The sequence below is a fragment of the Lytechinus variegatus genome, chromosome 19, assembly GCF_018143015.1.
Source record: "Lytechinus variegatus isolate NC3 chromosome 19, Lvar_3.0, whole genome shotgun sequence".
NCBI lineage: Eukaryota > Metazoa > Echinodermata > Echinoidea > Temnopleuroida > Toxopneustidae > Lytechinus > Lytechinus variegatus.
This window is the reverse complement of record NC_054758.1, coordinates 22,114,903-22,133,441: the sequence shown is the minus strand read 5'-3', so window position 1 is coordinate 22,133,441 and position 18,539 is coordinate 22,114,903. Positions and strand designations below refer to the sequence as shown.

The following is an 18,539-nucleotide window of genomic DNA, read 5'->3' as shown; positions in this document are numbered from 1 at the left end:
AAAATAACTCACATGGATCAGATCATGAAATGTGTCTTACATACATGTACTAATCAATGAATACATTGCTTTTGAGAAGTAATAACTTATGGCAATAAAGGGCAATAACACCCATAGGCGGCGGAAGCGGGAGGGACGTGTCCCCCCCTAAATTTGAGGAGGGGGGACGGTCCCCCCCTAAATTTGTTGTTGATGACCTTTTTTTTTTTTTTTTTTGCTTGTCATTTTATTTCCCTACGTTCCCACTAAAATTCGTGGGTCGAGAACTTTTTTTTTTCTTTTTCTTTTTGCTTTTCAATTTTTTTTTGGTTGTCCCCTCCTAAAACTTTTGGCTTCCGCCGCCAATGATAACACCTGACAGAATTATTCGCCGTAACAGGGGGGGGGGAGCTTGGGCGTATGACATGAAAGAACTCTTAAATTTATTTTGATATTTAGATTTAAGTTTGTTCATGCATAACTGTCCTTTACTTCGTGATGAATGATGTTCTACTTTGCCATTAGGTAATTTCTATAAATATTTGTACACTCTTTTATCATAGAATATTTATGAGAATAAGAGTTGGTCAACACACATTTTTAATACATATTTTGTTGCCAAAATAGAAAAAAAGAACATAAAAAGGCTGGCAGGATTTCAAAGGGTCATTAAGTTGAGGCCAAAGTTGTTTTTTTGTAAGGCATCTCAGCAATTTACATTTGAGTCTATTAAAATACATATCACATAATTTCTTGAAATTAATATGCAAGAATATTATACTCTATATGTGTGATACATGACATATTTATGGATGATGACCCCCAAAATTCTCATACTTATAATTCCACTGTGCACAGGCTATTGTATTAAAGCTTAACCAGGGTCCCCTAACACAAAGGTTAGCGATTAATCATAAGCTTGATTTTCACCTTTGATTGTACAGTGTAGTCAATGCAATCAATCGTAAAAATTTTTCTACAATCATTGCTAAGCTTTGTGTTATGGGCCCCAGAAGACATGTTGCCCAAGTACCTTGATCAATGCTGGATAAATAGCTGGCTAGCTTTGTGGCATATAGCGTAAATCAAAGTCATTCCTCAATGTTCTCTGATGGGGAATCTCCCCTTCTTTCATCAGTACATGGCTCCTCTTCATCCGAGTCTAGCGCCCTCTCAATGGCTCTTAAGTCTACACTGATGTCATCTATGCTGTCTCCTGTGTGCTGGGAAAGTGATGTTCCTGTCTCATCAGAAGGATCCATAGAGAAAAGGGAATCCTCTGTCAAGGAGCTTCTATGACCCCCATGACCAAGGTTCTGAGATGATGTACTGGCAACAGAGTCAGGCATGGCAGTATCGGTCATGAATAAAGCAGGTGCAGGAGGACAATGTTCCCGAGCTTCAGCAAAGGTTCCGGCGTGGTTGTCTTCAGCCAGTGAATCAACATGGGTCTGATGGCGAAGGCTCTGCGACGAGCTGCTGGCAACAGGGTCCGACATGGGAGCATCGGTCATGAAAAATGAGCCAGATGGATTGCAATGTTCTTGAGGTCCAGCAAATGCATCTGAATGGCTGTCTTCTTCTTCTTCCAGTGAGAAGGATTGGGAGTTGTAAGTCGGCATCACCTGGACTGCAGAGGACATGGTTGGCCCTTCACCTAGGTCAAAGAGAGGTGTTGTCAGGGATCCATCATGGATTCCATCATCTCCTTGAGGGTCAGAAGAGGTGTAAGCGTAGGATGACTGCAGGTGAGGTTGGGCGACTGAAGAGGATGAAACATAATTGTCACAATCAAGAACTATGGATGATTCTTGAGGCACAGAAATAGCTAGTTGAGACAAAGTGCTGCATTGCTGTTGCTGATCAACCGCCATGTTGGTACTACCTTCTGATGTCTCCCCCTGGACAGCATAGACAGACATAGATGATGAATGATCAGGTGGTATCGTCGGCTTGGTTTTCTCTGGAATGGCACTTTGAACCATCTGCTGCACACCATCTGTTGGTGGACCTACACCTGGTCCAATCTCTTGGGTGTTACCAGGTTGAACTTCATACAAAGTCACAGAAACAGTGTGTGCTAAAGAACCAGAGTCAAGCTCCCTATTAGGAAGCTGGCTAACCTTCCTTGGCACCCGCTTCTTTCTCTTTGCACTTCCCAATCCTCTTGCAGGTGGGCTTACTAGCTGAGCCATGTATGAAGGAACAGGCTTCGGTTTGATAGGTCGCCCACGAGAGCTTCTCAAAATCCTTGAGGAAGTCCCTTCCTGACCCTCTGGCGGTTGACGTCTCCTCCTTGCGGGAATGATTTCTTGCATGGCTCCAGGAGCAATGGGTCTTACAAACTGTCTTTCTCCACTTGCTTGGCCAACCACTCCTGCTATACTGTCCAAGCTGTTAGGCCATGACTTACGTCGGAATCGCTCGTAACGCTCACAGGACTTCAGGTGTCTGCTGAGATGGTATTTAGTGATGAATCCTTTGTTACAAATGTGGCATTGGTAATCCCTCTGTCCACTGTGTATCTTCATATGCCTTATCAGCTGACAGTCCTTGTAAAATCTTCTGTCACATACTGGGCAACTCAACTATAAAGAAATAAAAAGAATGAAGGAAAACTATTTGACTTCTGGGGCCTGTTCCATAAAACTTTCTACCTGAGAAAACTCTGGTAAAAACTGAGAACTAAGGTTGGTCTGATTTCTGCAATTGACTTTAACACAGGGCAAAAACTCAGGTAAAAACAACCTGAGTTTTCTCAGGTAAAACGTTTTATGCAACGAGCCCCTTGTAATAATTTATACAAATAAGTTTATACAAAGACATGATCACCAAGATGGACATCTGAGAAAATTTGAAGGGATTGATTTGAATATCACTTAGAATTAATCTAATTTGTACACAAAAGATGGAATTCATTGACTGAATATTAAGTGGGAGGGCTTTAATTCATGCTGATGCTTTAATATACATTTGTACTACATGTACATTGGTGTATTACAAGTTGAAATTTTGGAACTCAGCAATAGTAGAAGTAATTATTAGAGTAAGAGGGAAAGAAATATTATGCCTGTAGTATAATTATAGGCTCATAATCACGATTTTGGTAGTAATTGCAAGAACAAAAGCTGGACGGATAGAAACAAGATGGACAAAAGGATAGATGAGCCAAAATACAACTCCAGAGAATGTTCCATAATCTGATTGGTCCAAGTTGGATCACATGATGTTCAGCGAATAGCACTATGACATGCAAAATGTACTATCCTGCACTCTGATGTCAGAGTGCAGGAGAGTGCGAGGTCTGGAGTTATCTATAATTTAGATCAAAGATAGCATTCGGTACAACTCAGTAACATGGGGAATGGGGGATGTATAAAACAATGCATGCATTCTCACGCAGAGGACATAATAATGAACTCGGTGCTCGACTCACCAAATGCAAGAAGAGCCAATGGATATACCGCACTGCAGACCTCAGTGCGGTATATCCATTGGCTCTTCTCCCACATCGTTCATTATTTAGCCCTGCATGCACACGCTTACATGCATTATTTGTATACTATGCCTCGTCTGAAAACCATCTACAAAGGGCAGAGGCATAAAAACACAGTAAAGCTTACTTTCTTAGTTTCTCTATGTTGTTTCATGTGATAACTCAAATCACTCTGTCGACCAAACATCCTCTCACAGACGAAACACTGAAGATCTCGTTTTCCTGTATGAGTAATCTGATGGGATACCAAATGGGCTTTCTGACGGAAACTCTTGCTGCATGTCTCACAAGTGAACTTCTTCACTCCTGTAACAAAGATATCACAATTAGGCGTTACTACTAGCAATATTAACAGAGGCTTCAGCGATATCTTTGCTGTTACGATACTACAAACAGTGCAACACACCAACCGACCCTCTTATCTTGCTTTTTTTCATTTGTGCCAGCTTCTGGTTTTGTGGGAATCTCCTTAAAGGACAGTTCCGTACAGTAATCAACCTTTTCAAAATGCAGACCCCATTTTCAATACTTTATTTTATGAACGGCCTCAACAATTTCAGAGCATCAAAACTTACATTAATCACACATATCAATTCAGGAAGATAAAGTGACTTATTTGATAATGCTGAGAAATTTAACTTTTGTTCCCAACGTGCTGGAGAATTTACCTCGAAATTTTCACCTTTCCGCCATCTGTTCATTTGGTCGGACTGGCATTTTTTCCAAATAATAGCTTTTTCTAATCTCGAATTATACTACACCCATTTTACTTGATCAAACACCTATTACTCTATAAGTGACCAGCCACTCCAAACAAATAATAGGCATCTATATAGTGCCATCTATCTAGGAATATCCTATTCCGAGGCACACAAGAAAAGAAAGAATAGAGAGTTTGGATGAATTTCAAAGTGCTAATAACTAATACTGTTAGAAAAGATAAGACTTCAGTTTAGATTTGAAGGTCTCCAGTGATGGTATAATTCTTCAGCAAATTATTCCAGAGAGAAGGTGCTGAGGCAGAGAAAGCTTGTGCACAATATGCTACACGTGTCTTGGGAGTTGCTGGTGTGATGATCTAAGGCTATAAGCTGGTGTATAAGGCATGAGTGTCTTGTAGATATTTTTCCGAGTGAGAAGTAAATAGTAAGTCATCAAGGGAGGTTCTCTGTAAATAGCCAAAATAGTCATTTGTTTTCAAAAAACAAATAGTTATAAAAAACAAATTATCTGAAAAATTCCCTTTTATTCATATTTTCAAAATTTCAAGATGTAAAGACAACAAGACACAAAAGTTTCTTTGACACAAGTGTTTTTTCAACTGGTTGGAATTTCACAGAAATTGCAGTGTTCACATCTCATGCTTGAGTGTACCCAGAACTTCAAACATTATTTTCTCATTAATATTAAAAGCTCTCACTTAGTTCTTTCTGCATTCAATCAAATACTTGTGTGAGTTATTGTTGAACAATTTTGGTAAGTTACATATCATTTAAAAGCAAAGGATGTGCTTTGTCGAACTCAATAAAAATCTCAACATTCATATTGGACGACTTATTTTTGGTTTGGGAGTGGCTGGTTACACATGATAGAGTAACTATTTTACACCATATTGATAAGTCTTTGCAACACTTCACAAGTTGATGCACACCATACCTGCATGTATAAGGGAATGAGCCCTGAGGTTACTACGGTCTGTGAATCCCTTGTGGCAGATCTTACATCGATGCGGTTTCACTCCAAGATGGGTCAAGAGATGGGTACGCAACTTGGATGATGAGGAGAACACGTAGGAGCACACGTCACACTTGTACATCTTGTCTTGTTGAGAGGAAGGGTGGGCTTCGGCCATGTGACACTGTAGGTGAGTCTTGCCTGGAAAACTCTGATGGCATTTCTGACACTTCGTGGTGCCCTTAAAATCCCTGATGCCTGAAATAATCAAATTGTTGACATTCACAAAATGTATCACTGATAATAATAATTGTAAATTGATGCTATGTAATCTATAATTGAGAAAGAGGCACACTTCTTTGGGAGCATGTGATGAAAGGACTTGTCAGACATTTTATCCAACAGTCTGTTTTATCCAACAGTTACTATGGTAACAGTGGTTCTCAGCCAATCAAAAACGAGAAAAGTTGTCAGATCTGACAACTTGTCAGAAAAAATGCTGATGAAACACTCACCATGGTCCCATAACACGAAGGTTAGCAATCGAGGTATGTTTGATTTTTATGATTGATTGTACATTGTAGTGTAATCCATGGAATAAATCATTGAAAAATGTTCTACAATCATTGCTAAGCTTTGCGTTACAGGCACCAGGACCCTGTCTTACAAAGAGTTAAGATTGATCAGATCATCTGAAACTATATGGATATCCAACAGTGTCAAGGAAATTCGCATGATGTCCTTTGTAAACAAAGAGAAGTACACTGAATATTCAAGAAAACAATGAATGTATGATTGTACATCACATAATAATAATAATATAGGATTTCTACAGCGCACATATCCACCTTGCTAGGTGCTCAAGGCACTCCTGTCTCACCCCGGCTAAGCTAGTCTATTGATTCCGGTGCGCACATCTTTTTGAGGAATTACTTCCTGCTGGTACGCATTTACTGGGTTGAGTGCAGCACAATATGGGTAAATTCTTGCTGAAGAAAAACATCATGGCTTGGAATCGAACCCATGTCCTTCAGATTGAAAGACAAGAGTCTTAACCACTAGACCACAATGTCCCCATCTATAAAGTATTTTGAACAAACATACATTTGATGTTGCTGGCCGTCCATAGTTGTGGTTGATCGAAATAATCGTAACCATTTGTAAGACAGGGCCCAGAGCTACTGCATTAGTTTTGTGGTTTCAACAATGCAATTTGCAATAAGGAGTATATGACCAGCCCAATTCATAGGTTGAAACTCATTTGGGAATGACAAATACTACTCTTAATTGTTCCTGAATCTATTATTTCTGTTTAAATATACACTCATTTACCGGTACATTATTCTAATATTCATATTTTCTTTTTTTATTAATTTCAAATCTTATGAGGTTTCCTTTTTTTACTGCTTATACACCTTTCCCCCATACAATGTACTTTAAAGTTTATATTTACCTGGCCAATTCAAATGTATATCAAAATACCAATTTACTACAACTTCTTTAAGTTGCCCTGTAATTACGTTTCAATCACACTATATTGGATTGTTCTTATACATATCTATTTCAATATGCTTTTTCTATATGAATTATTGTTTGTATTAATATAATAATCTATTCACATGTTTTTATTCTTGGGGTGTTTACATACAAGTCCAGGTCGGGAAGGATAGCCTGCAGGCTACAGTTATTTATTTAACTTTTTCCTTTTCCAGGCAACCTGGACTTCTTTTGCAAACATCCATTTTCACTCTGTAATTGTATTTTCTCCTGTAAATTGATTGTAAACTTTTTTTTGTTAAAATGCCAAATAAAATAATAATAATAATAATTATTGATATATTTGTAATTTTCTCATTCTTTTACTGCGCTTTGGGCACTCTGCAGAGTGGATTTGGCGCATTACAAATCCCACATATTATTATTATAATTATTATGAGGCCACTGTCCCCCATTCAAGAGCAGGGCTTAAAAACAAAGACAGGATTTCATGACAGCTAGTATATGCTACTGGGCTTGCCGGACATTGTCATGTTGTTTTCTACATCAACACTTAGCATGAAGGAGTGCATTTTGTCGTGAGGTGCACTATGTTTTGAGCACAACTGTATGTGTCTGAAGTTGGCATAGATATTCTTCTTTACCTCTTAGTCTTGCATATTCCTTGGAATACCACACAACAAGCTCTTCACCAGGTTGAATTTTTGTAAGTGATGTAAAATAGATGTGAGCTCCACTCTGAAATGCCATTAGGTTGTGGTCTTTGGACATCTTAATAAACATCATCCAATTAGAACAACTCTCATCGTTTGTGAAGAGGAGCTGACACAATTTTCTATCAGAAAATATCTGTCACACGTACTAAAGAACAAATTTCAAGTCAATTTACCAGTGTTCATAAAAAGATACAACATGATATATATACAGTACAATTTGTGAGAGAACATAATCAATATACAAGCATGACACAAGAGAGAAGAAATGAAGCTTAATTTCAACTAAATTACATAAATTTCAACTGGCTACATGATAACATTAATCAAAGAGAGTTGAAGAATCAGCAGAAGCTGGAAGCTTGAAAAGTGTCCTTTCTTTTAATACTAATGAACATAGAAGAGGAAGAAAATATAGGGATTCATGAAACTTCTACATAATTGATCAAGAAAACATTCAGAATAAAGTTAAGACTATCTACCACAAACTAACCATTTTGTTTTATGTATTACATTATATTTTGAAGTATTTATGGTTGAAATAAATTGAAATTGAAACAAAAAAAATATTTAAAAGCCTAGCTCCTAAATTACTCTCAAAATACTGGATCAATAATGTGATTTCTTACCCGCCATGCTTTTTGGCCAATTGCATCTAAGTCTGTTGATGAATTGACATCAGCTAGTTTCCCGACCACAGGTCCAAAGCGAGTGTTTGGCAGAATCTCCTGTTTGGCATAGACTCCTTCAAGAAATACCAAAATGAGAGAGAATTCTATGAGAGACTCCCAATCCCAAGAATATGTTTTTATTTTAAAAAGATATTTTTATAATCTCTAGCAAAAAATCAGTAGTTACTCAGCATCTCTCAGGTCTTATCTTACAACCTTTAATTTCATACAGGATACTCAGTTTGCAGCGAACCCCTCCATTTTTCTTCTTTACCCAAACAAGGAATTTCTAATTTTGTGACTCCTTATTTTTCTTCAAAAAATAAATAAACACCCCAAAAAAAGTTAATGAAACTCTCAGTTTTTTATGACGTTTTATATGATTTAACAAATTTAACTTCTCATGTGAAAACTGCCCTCTATTTTTTTTGTACCATACATTTACCTGTCTCGCCTGGAATAGCAATGGATGGTTTGAGCATCAATAGATCCGGTAGAGACTGCCTAGCTCTGGTTTCAACTGCCTTGTCTGTAACTACTACAGCTGGTTTCTGATGAGGGCAGCATTTAACAATAGATCTACAGGAAATACACCCTAATCAAGATCAAAATTAAAGATTAAGATTTAGGTTAATCCGTTGTCAACTGAGAATTTCAAAAATCAGTATTCAAAACCTGGTTCATGTTTCAGAGGTTGTAATATAAAAAAATATCACAAACTCTGACGTGTGTTGTATTCAAAACAGTTCATATGAATAACAAAACATAATTCAGAAAGAAAAAATAATAAGAACTTTAATTCGTCATGAGGACGAATTAGGTGATCTGTCTCTGATTTTCATGATCACGAATACAATCACCATGTTTATTGAGATCAATACGATCATCATCTTGAAAACTGAACTTTTATTACGAAAAGAACATGTTGAATACTCGTGAAAAGAGGGAAATGAGAATATGTGAAATACATGTAGGTGTAGGCGATACACATTGTACATCAGTGTTATAGGCTTATTAAAAGAGATTTTAATCTATTTTATTGTGCGATATTTGAACTTATATACCTTGTAATGGTGATTAAGGAACATTTGCGAAATGTTGAAAAGAAAAAAAAAGAAAAAAAATTTATGTCCACTTTTGGATTCGAACCCCGGACCCTGAGGACGCAAGACTGATGCCTTACCCATTGAGCTACACACTTCCCATAGACTTTACACATAAGCAAAACAAGAGGATCTGAAATCCAACTTTGCAAGTGAAATACGGGCATGATCCCGGCATCTGATCGGAAAACGAAGACCACACTTGCGATAGCTTACAATCTCAGCTACTACATACATGTACTCCAAGCTCAGAGAAAACCAACAAATAGAAATGGAGATATGGCTCGCGAAATAGAGGAATGTAAAATCCAGTTTTGAGAAAAAGTCATTTCCCATAGAGATTGCACACAAAATGAGCGAAAATGACATGCCTCTATAACTTGCCTTTTTTTGAGGATGATCCGATCCTTAAAATGTAAATATACCCATCACAATAGAAAGAACATGTCCTCAGCTACAACGTAGAAAAAAACTGAGCAAAAATTGATCAATATTTACAGAGTTAAAGTCAAATTTGCATAATTATGATGACGTCATAAGTAGCAAAATGGGAATTTTGAGTTCCGACGCCATTTTGATGACGTCAGGATAAAATTTCGGGTCAAATGTGACATGAAATCACATCTCCCATCCATACTCTATTCGAATATGAAAAAAAATGGGGGTCAACGGACTACTTTAAGAGCTATAATGAATTTTGTATAGGCATGTTTTTGCACATATATTGTCTATGGTTAGTGCGCGCGCGCGTGTGCTGTAAACTTTGATGGAGGCTAATTCCTTTATTACTTGTCGTAGAAGGTTGATCAAGGTATCAAATTGTTCAGAATTATATTATCGGTGCATTGATGTGAAAAAAATGGCGATCCTATGTTTTATAGTGCCGTTACGCGCGAGAACGCGCGCGCACGGTTACGCGCGCGCAAATTTTTGAAATGCTTAAAATGACCTGATTCGTACTCTGTTTTGGTCAAAAAGTGATTTTGAGCATTTTAAAATTTTGATGCGCGCGTACGCGCACGTCGTGACCTTTACATGACCTTTGATGACATGGGCAGTTGACCCTTGACCTGAAGTTAATGTGATGTAAATATTGTTAATTTTTGATAATTGATAATGAAGATATGATTGATAATGTGATTTTACAAAATGGCGTCTAGATGACGTCATGATGACCTTTTGACCTTGAACCTGTTTCGTACACATGACATGATATGTCCCTATATCTGATGATATTTTGAAGATAATTGATGAAGTAGATTTTGAGATTTTAGTGGAACAAGAAAAGGGCGGAAAAATAAAAAAAAATAAAAAAGAAAATTCGTACGAAATTAAAAGTTGATCTGTCAATTGACAGATCACATAATAAGCGCAGACACTTTTATGATCTCTGTGACTAAAATATCATTGTTTAATCAATATTTCCTGTGGCATTTAATAGTAACACATGTATGTAATATGTCATAAAGACTGAGTCATCAATTTAGTTTGCCGATTCTGAGGGTCAAAATACAAAGGGAGAAGGAACAGAATATGTACTAGATATTACATTTATGGACTGTTTTCTATCATTACTACTTACATGATTCTGCAATTTTATGTTTTCTGTTCTGCTGTCCCGACTCGTTCCTTGACTTAGCCCTTACTCTAGAGGTAATAACCTTTGACCTCTCCACACGATGTGAGATCGAGGGTGGTCCAGATGTTAGTTTGACTACACCAGGAGATATCTGCTGGGGTTGTAAGTTGACAACTTCAGGTACGAGACCTTGATTCAACAGAGATGGCTGTAGATCCAAAGAGTTTGTCAAACCTCCAAGGCTGTTGCTGTTATGGCAGCCCTTTTGAGAGGTCAAAGGCGACAGCATCTGGATTTGTGATCCGAAGTTGAGGGGAGGGGAAAACAAGTTGATGTTTGAAACACTGGTGCTGTTCCTGAGGACAGACGGAACCGTAACGTTCGAGCTTGATGGCATCGGCACTACCTCGGACTGTCCTGTTTGACCAGTGGTCAGTCCTGTTTGAGCAGAGGGCAGTACACTGACCTGAGGAAACGGTGACATCTGACATGGTCCACTTTGACCAGTGGTCAGTCCAGTTTGACCAGTGGGCAGTACGCTGATCTGAGAAGGAAACGGACCTACCTGAGAGGTCAAAGGTCGTAGCTGAGATGGTCTAAGGGTGTTTGGGAGAATCATGACAGGTGCGTTGTGCTTTGTTGACCGACCAATATTAACTTTAGGGGATACAGTTGGTTTAGCAAAGGTGCAAGGTTGGGACAAAAGATGGGTGGAGTCTCGGGGCATCTGTGTCCTGATTGGTTGAAGGGCTTGCTGTGGTCCATTAGACTTTGTGAGTCCTGGTATGGGGTAGGGTGTCCCATTGTTTGGTAAATGTATGGCGATGTTCATGTTTATATTAGGTGGCTGCACAGTTGGCAAGCTGGTACTGGATGAGAAATTAAATAAAAATGCAAAACAAGCCTGTTAAGATATGGTGCAAAAGGGTTCAATATCATTGCCTACAATATTTTATTTTAGTCAGATATTTTGACACAAAAATACTCATATTGATATAGAGCAAATTTACTAGTTCCTTCAATCAATGAATTTCTAACCGGCAATTTAACATAAGATTCAATGTTAACATAACATGTTCAATTTAAGATTGAACATAAAAACATGCATAATTTATCATTTTGGTAAATCCAATACATTACGGCATGCAGACACTTGGCGGTCATTATATTAAATTCTGTAAAAAGTCATTTTGAGATCGTTTTTTTATCTTTAAATATAACAGCAGAGCATGAACACTTTTAAATATATACTTTTTTTGTTTGGGGTTCACTAACTATGGAGCACCACACAATGTAACCCTACCTTTGTGTAGTTGGTAGAGAAACCGAGATGGGAGCGGCTTGTTTGAAACCAGAAGATGGTCGGTATGTGATGGGATCTGAATTCCTAGTGACAGTCTTCAACAGACCATCATTGCTACACTGTATAGGAGGTGGTATTTGGGCTTGTGTTGGAACTAGAACCCAGTTGGAACCTAGAAATATATACCGACAAATAAACATTACAAGAATGATGATGATGATGATGAAAACAACCCTGACGACGATGACGATGGCGATTATGGCAATGGTGGTGATGATGGAGATGGTGATGATGATGATGGTGATGATGATGATGGTGATGATGGCAATGGTGGTGATGATGAAGATGATGGTGATGATGATGATGGTGATGATGGTGATGATGATGGTGATGATGATGATGATGATAAACATTACAAGAATGATGATGATGATGATGAAAACAACCCTGACGACGATGGCGATGGCGATTATGGCAATGGTGGTGATGATGAAGATGATGGTGATGGGGATGGTGATGGTGATGGTGATGATGATGATGGTGGTGGTGGTGGTGATGATGATGACGATGATGATAATGATGATGGTGGTGGTGGTGGTGATGATGATGATGATGATGATGATGATGATGGTGATCATGACATTGATACATATGAAATCTTGATTTTGAATCCATGTACCTTTGCAGCTTTTTGAAATTGAAGGAGTAGAGTTTCTTCTTGTTAAGACTGCACAAAATCCTGGTGTTCTGGTTTACTTTGCAAAATCACATCAATTCTAAATATGGTTTTGCAACATATGCATTGCATAAGGTTTGGAATACTTGTCTGGTCATAAATTGATAGAGATACCTCTGAAAGGTTGCTGCATGCTTTTGTCAGGTGCCACTTTAATAACTATTGCAATAGTCTATTCTATGCAATACCAGATACTCAAGTCATGAAACTTCAGGTCATTCAAAACTCAGCTGTTAGGATTGTTACCAGAACAAAAATATATTAATTTGTATTAAGAACCTTGCACTTGTTGGACATCAGGTTAGATTAGCTTTAGAATCTGTCTAAATTACTTGTAAATATGAACCTAATATTAATAATTATAAACCTGTTTTATGTTAAGAGAATGTTTTATGTTAAGAGAATGTTTTATGGTAAATGGGTTTGCGCATCCACAGCCATAACTCTGGAAAAGGATCCCTTACAATTAACGGGCAATTCAAATCTGCACTGAAAAACATATTTAATTGATAATAACATCATCATAGCATCACCAGCGCTTTCCCTCCTTATTATTCCTGATGTGCATTGAGACTTTTTTATAGTGATATGCGCTCAGATATATAACAGTTAGTATTACTATTATTACACTATTTAAAAATATCTAATACCTGATTGTTTTAACATATAGAACTTCTTTGGCCCTTGGTCTTGTGGCTGGTTGTTGACAGAGTTTTGTTGCAGTTGAACCGCTCTCTGCCCTGCCTGAACTCCTGGATTAGGTACAAGAACTACTGGTCCAGAAGGCTGTGAAGTCTGCCCATAGAGGGATTTTAAAAAAAATTACGGCCAATAAGTCATAATCATAAACTAAGTGATACCTGGACGTTTTACCTGTATATGGAAAGCTTTTTCTCATTCAATCCTACTTCCTTATAAAAACAATCCCATTTTTAACCAAAAAATGATTTCTTTATGTAAAGAATTAGATTTCTTTATATTTGCATTGCTTACAATATTTCACTTCAAGAATAGAAATGCTTGGCGTAAAATAATAGCGTACATTTTAAAACTTTAAATGAGATTAAATGCCTTAAACGTCCTGGTATGAAAGCACCTTTTTAAAACAAATGCATTTAGATTTTTCATGAGGAAAAAAGAACACAAGAATAAATTTACAACTTTGGGGGAAAAATAAAATGTTGAGAATGCTTTTAAAGGGGAAGTTCACCCTGAAGAAAACTTTGTTGCAAATATAGCAGAAAAAATAGTAAATAATATTGGTGAAGGTTTGAGGAAAATCCGTTAAAGAGTAAGAAAGTTATTAGAGTTCAAAGTTTTGGATTTGTGACGTCATAAACGAGCAACTATCCCATGTGTTATGTAATATAAAATGCATTAATTTCAAATTTTGCATGGTTCCTGATGACTTAATTTTTTTTCCTATTCATGATCGGGTGAAATGATTTGTCTATTGATATACAAATGGTACAGTGAAAACCATTTTCAATTTTCTGAGAAAACGACATTTCATTGATATTTTACCATTCACTATGTAGGAGTGCTGCTCGCATATGACATCACAAATCAAATAATTGAAATTCTTATAACTTTTTAATTATTTGATGAATTTTTCTCAAACCTTCGGCAACATTTTTTATTTTTTCTGCTATTTTTACAATAAAGTTTTTGTCAGGGTGAACTTCCCCTTTAACTAAGTTTTGCAAAGAATTGGAATCAATACACCTAATTTGGAAATAAAAACAAAACTACATGTATAAACACAATATGTACATCTCATTTTCAAAATCCAATAAACAATTTTCGAAGCAAATACCCCATTTACATGTGGCAACAAAATCTACCGTCTCTTACTGTAGGGGAAATTGTCGTATTTTGACCTAATGTAAAAAGGCTGACTGAAATATGGATACTCCATTGAAACTTTTTACCCACTCCCCTTCTTCCCTTGCAATTTCATTCAAATCAATCACTTAAATACAAGTAATGTTTTGTTCACCTGGGTATGGAAAACCGGTTGGTTGGTAGACTGCTGATGGGTCGGTACTGGAATGTTTGCCTTTTGAGAAGCAATGCTGGATGCTGGGATGCTCTTCTGTCCTTCAGCCAGCCTCCCTCCGAAAGTTCTCCCACAATAAGAGGGGCATGGCTGCACCACCTGTGTTGTACCAACACCAGGGGAGGGTAACTTACCCCCCTCACAGAAGGGAGGGGATGCATCAGGATGATCGTCAGGTGGTGGGGAGGGGTCTAAAGGAACTTGGCCTAATGCTGTAGACTGGACCACTGCATTGACAGCATTGCTAAGCTGATCAACGTTGATGGTTGCTAGTGTGTCATTCATTGTAAGCCATGCCTTTTCTTTAATAAAAAAGAGATACAATTTTAGGATGGCTGGTAACTAAAGTAGGAAATAATATACAGCCTGAATGACTGGATTATACTTTGGGGCAATTCAATACAATGATCAACCTTTTGGTACTTCCACCACCTTCCCCATTTTCATCTTACTTGATTTACTTCACTTCATAAACAGATTTGACAATGATTTCTATATCAAAATATTGATGGTTATCATTAAAATCGACCCTTGCACAGCTAAAATAATTATTTTATCAACAATTAAGAAACTATTTTGGGGTCTAGAGCGCAATTTCAAATGCCAATATTGATCACCGCATACAAGTCTATGTGTCCGATAACCCAGGGAGCGCCCAGGAGCTCACAGTGTATTTACCCATACTCACAGGACAAGGGTAGATTATAGTCAAAATATCTAGCAAGATAAATTATGAAAACAGCATACAAGTCTATGTGTCCGATAACCCAGGGAGCGCCCAGGAGCTCCCCGTGTATTTACCCATACTCATGGGACAAGGGTAGATCATGGTCAAAATATCTAGCAAGATAAATTATGAAAACAGAAATTATGCACTTACCACGATTATATGGATGAAGGTCTAACGAGTGGCAGTTTTCCCGACATCTGGGCACAGACTGGAACCTCAAAAAACGAAAAGTTCTCTTCTTCTTCTGCCGTTTCGATCGGTCATTTTGTTACAATTCATAACAAAAATGGCTGATCGAGACGGGGGTAGGAGAGAACTTTTCGTTTTTTGAGGTTCCAGTCTGTGCCTAGATGTCAGAAAAACTGCCAATCGTTAGACCATCATCCATATATCATAATCGTGGTAAGTGCATAATTTCTGTTTTCATAATTTATCTTGCTAGATATTTTGACCATAATCTACCCTTGTCCCGTATGGTCAATTACACGGTAAGCTCCTGCCCGCTACGCGGGCGGGAGTTCCCTGGGTTATGTGTCCGATTTTTGGTAAAAAACAATCCTCGGGTAAGTAAATAATTTCCATTTGATTTTTGGCATAATTTTTTAGATTCTATTTTTTATATGACATTAAAAGTCAACATTTGTACTACGTAAATCAAATAAACATTATTTTAATTTGATTCAATTTCTGTTTTGGTCAAATTTAGACCAAAAGCTTCAGTCTCTGTTATGTTGGTTGTTCAGCTGAACTTCGTTGGCTTCACTCACCAAATACATAGACCGAAGTTTAACCGTCGTCTGTACGGGGGCTCAATGGCCACGGCTAATTTCTTGTTTTTCTCCTCAATACCGTGATATTTTACACAAACAGTGCATTCATATGCACCTTTAGGTGATAATGTTTAAGTAACGACAGTTTCTTACCCTAAATTCCCGCTTTGAAACTGGCATTCAGAGGATTGTCTCGACTCTAGTCTAAAAGTTGACACTTGCGACTCGGAGAGTGGGCAGCCATCTTGATAATGAATTATTCATGAAAAGTGGCCGGCGAAAGTTAGACTCCGCCCCATGACCTTTACGTCACACATATACAGTGCCCGGATGTTGAAGTTTTATTAGCTTGCCTGGCCGGCAAGCGCGAGCAAACGTTGAAAAGGAAAAGAATATTAATATTTATAAGACTGACGTAAAAGAGATGATCTGATTGGCCAACGGTTTCGATAAGCAGTTGACCCGGAAGTTCATCCCACCTCATATGTTTGTGTACATTATCGACTTCGGAGGAACGAGTGAATTGGGAGCTACACGACAGCCGAGGAAAGTCACTGTTTTTGTTCCTTTCGAATTGATTTTTTACCACTTTGATGCCAATTAATGCCTAGAGGAAATAACAAGCTGCATTTTGGTAAGCTTCTTTTTATATATAGTTTTTTCATTAAGTAAAAAATCGATGAGCCCCGCCGGGGGGATTTTGCGTTGTACCTCCCCTAATGGCGGGGACACGCTAGCGAGCCGTCTGTCGACGAGGAGAAAATAAAAAATGTTAAAAAACTCCTCGAAACAGACGGCTGCCAGCTGTCTAGGTCAAATTATGCTTAAGTGTCCGATATTTGGGCACTTAGTTTACTCGACTCTAGTCAAATTAATTTAAATTTTAATTTTCTTCACTTCATTTCACCTCAGACAGAGTCAGACTCAGTGTGAACTTCCCCTTTATTCGCTTTAAGATTAAAATGCATTTTTTGACGCACCCCTCTTCCTATTATAATGTCTATATCATATATACCGGTTAGGTTAGAGTTGGACTGCACAGGAGAAATTGGCAGGCTTTCTCTGATCCTGTCGCCGGCTCGGCCTGGGAGTCGGACTCGGTCAATCGCTGCTGAAATGAAATCACCAACACAAAACTAAACGAGTGGGACCGTCACACGATTGTCGCTGAGGTCGAGGCTGAGCTGATAAATTTTCCCATTTCTGGTAGATGACTGACTTTCTGTCCTTCCGAAATATCATGTGTATATTGAATGTGATTTTGTGGCAAAGCAGTTCATGAAACCCAATGTTGTTTAACTTCAAGAGGGGTTTTCAGCGAAATTCAGCCCCTTTTTCGTGATCGTGCAAGCACCTGTAAACAAAAACAAAGATGAAGTTACCGTATTTATAAATTTCACGGTACATTCAACGTGTACCGTATAGCCGAAACGTCCAATCGAAAAAAAATCAGTACGCCAAAGAAGTTGGAAATTATCTTTAACCAAAACATGAATCATATTCCACAAATTATAATTTGTGGAATGATTAATGTTTTGGTTTGATTCAAAGGATGCGAAAACCTAAAAAGTAACTGAATGAACATGTAAAAATAAATACCCAAACGTCATGTCAGGCCCTAGCTCAGTCGGCAGAGCGGGGGTTTCGGATTCCAGTGACCCGGGTTCGATTCCCAAGTGCGCTAGTGCCCTTTGGTAAGGCATTTATCCTCATTACCAGGTCCCTCGGAGAGGACCTTAAGCCGTCGGTCCCCTGGTTGCTTGCTCACAGGCATTCGTGCTTTCTTATCAGTCAGGTAAAACCTCGGTATGACATGACATATAACCATTATGAGAACATTTGTTACTTTTATGTAATTTGTTTGTAACTGTAAGGCTTATAGAAACAAACTAAAATAGGGCTTATGAAGGGGAATCAAAGGTTGTCTATTTTCTACTCTCTATTTGCTCTTCCCCCCCCCCCTTCTCTCTCTTTCTCTCCCCCTCTCCCTCTCTCTCTCCCTCTCTCTATTTTTTTCTCCCTATCCTCCCTTTCTCTCACTTCAATTTTGATTGTTCGCTATCTTACTAAATTATACTTGTCTTTTGAAACAGCTTACAAATTGAACTTTTTGATCAGCATTATAATGCTTTTTACATAAATCTCTCTCTCTATTGCAATATTACACTCGAAAAAATGTTAGACAACAAAATTTATACTGTCCGCACAACAACTGGTTAAAACTGTCCA

The 18,539-nt window shown here is 37.9% G+C and overlaps 1 protein-coding gene across 1 annotated transcript; it reads right to left on the bottom strand.

Annotated features, from left to right (window-relative positions):
• Positions 1-391: 391 nt before the first annotated feature.
• Positions 392-17,690, bottom strand: LOC121405828. The gene is made up of 11 exons (XM_041596793.1): positions 17,326-17,690; positions 14,751-15,112; positions 13,402-13,546; positions 12,016-12,187; positions 10,716-11,581; positions 8,476-8,625; positions 7,989-8,104; positions 7,291-7,495; positions 5,132-5,407; positions 3,603-3,781; positions 392-2,567 (listed from the first exon to the last, which is right to left on the bottom strand). The coding sequence occupies exons 2-11, from the start codon at positions 15,093-15,095 to the stop codon at positions 1,071-1,073; spliced, it is 3,951 nt and encodes a 1,316-aa protein (XP_041452727.1). The 5' UTR covers positions 15,096-15,112; positions 17,326-17,690; the 3' UTR covers positions 392-1,070.
• Positions 17,691-18,539: the final 849 nt, after the last annotated feature.

Bases quoted from the DNA above. Each gene is read 5' to 3' on its own strand.
- LOC121405828 (XM_041596793.1), bottom strand. From the start codon at position 15,095: ATGAATGACACACTAGCAACCATCAACGTTGATCAGCTTAGCAATGCT. The intron at 12,188-13,401 runs GTATTAGATATT...ATATATTTCTAG, and splicing joins CTATATGTTAAAACAATCAG to GTTCCAACTGGGTTCTAGTT. The intron at 2,568-3,602 runs GTAAGCTTTACT...ATTTCTTTATAG, and splicing joins AACATAGAGAAACTAAGAAA to TTGAGTTGCCCAGTATGTGA.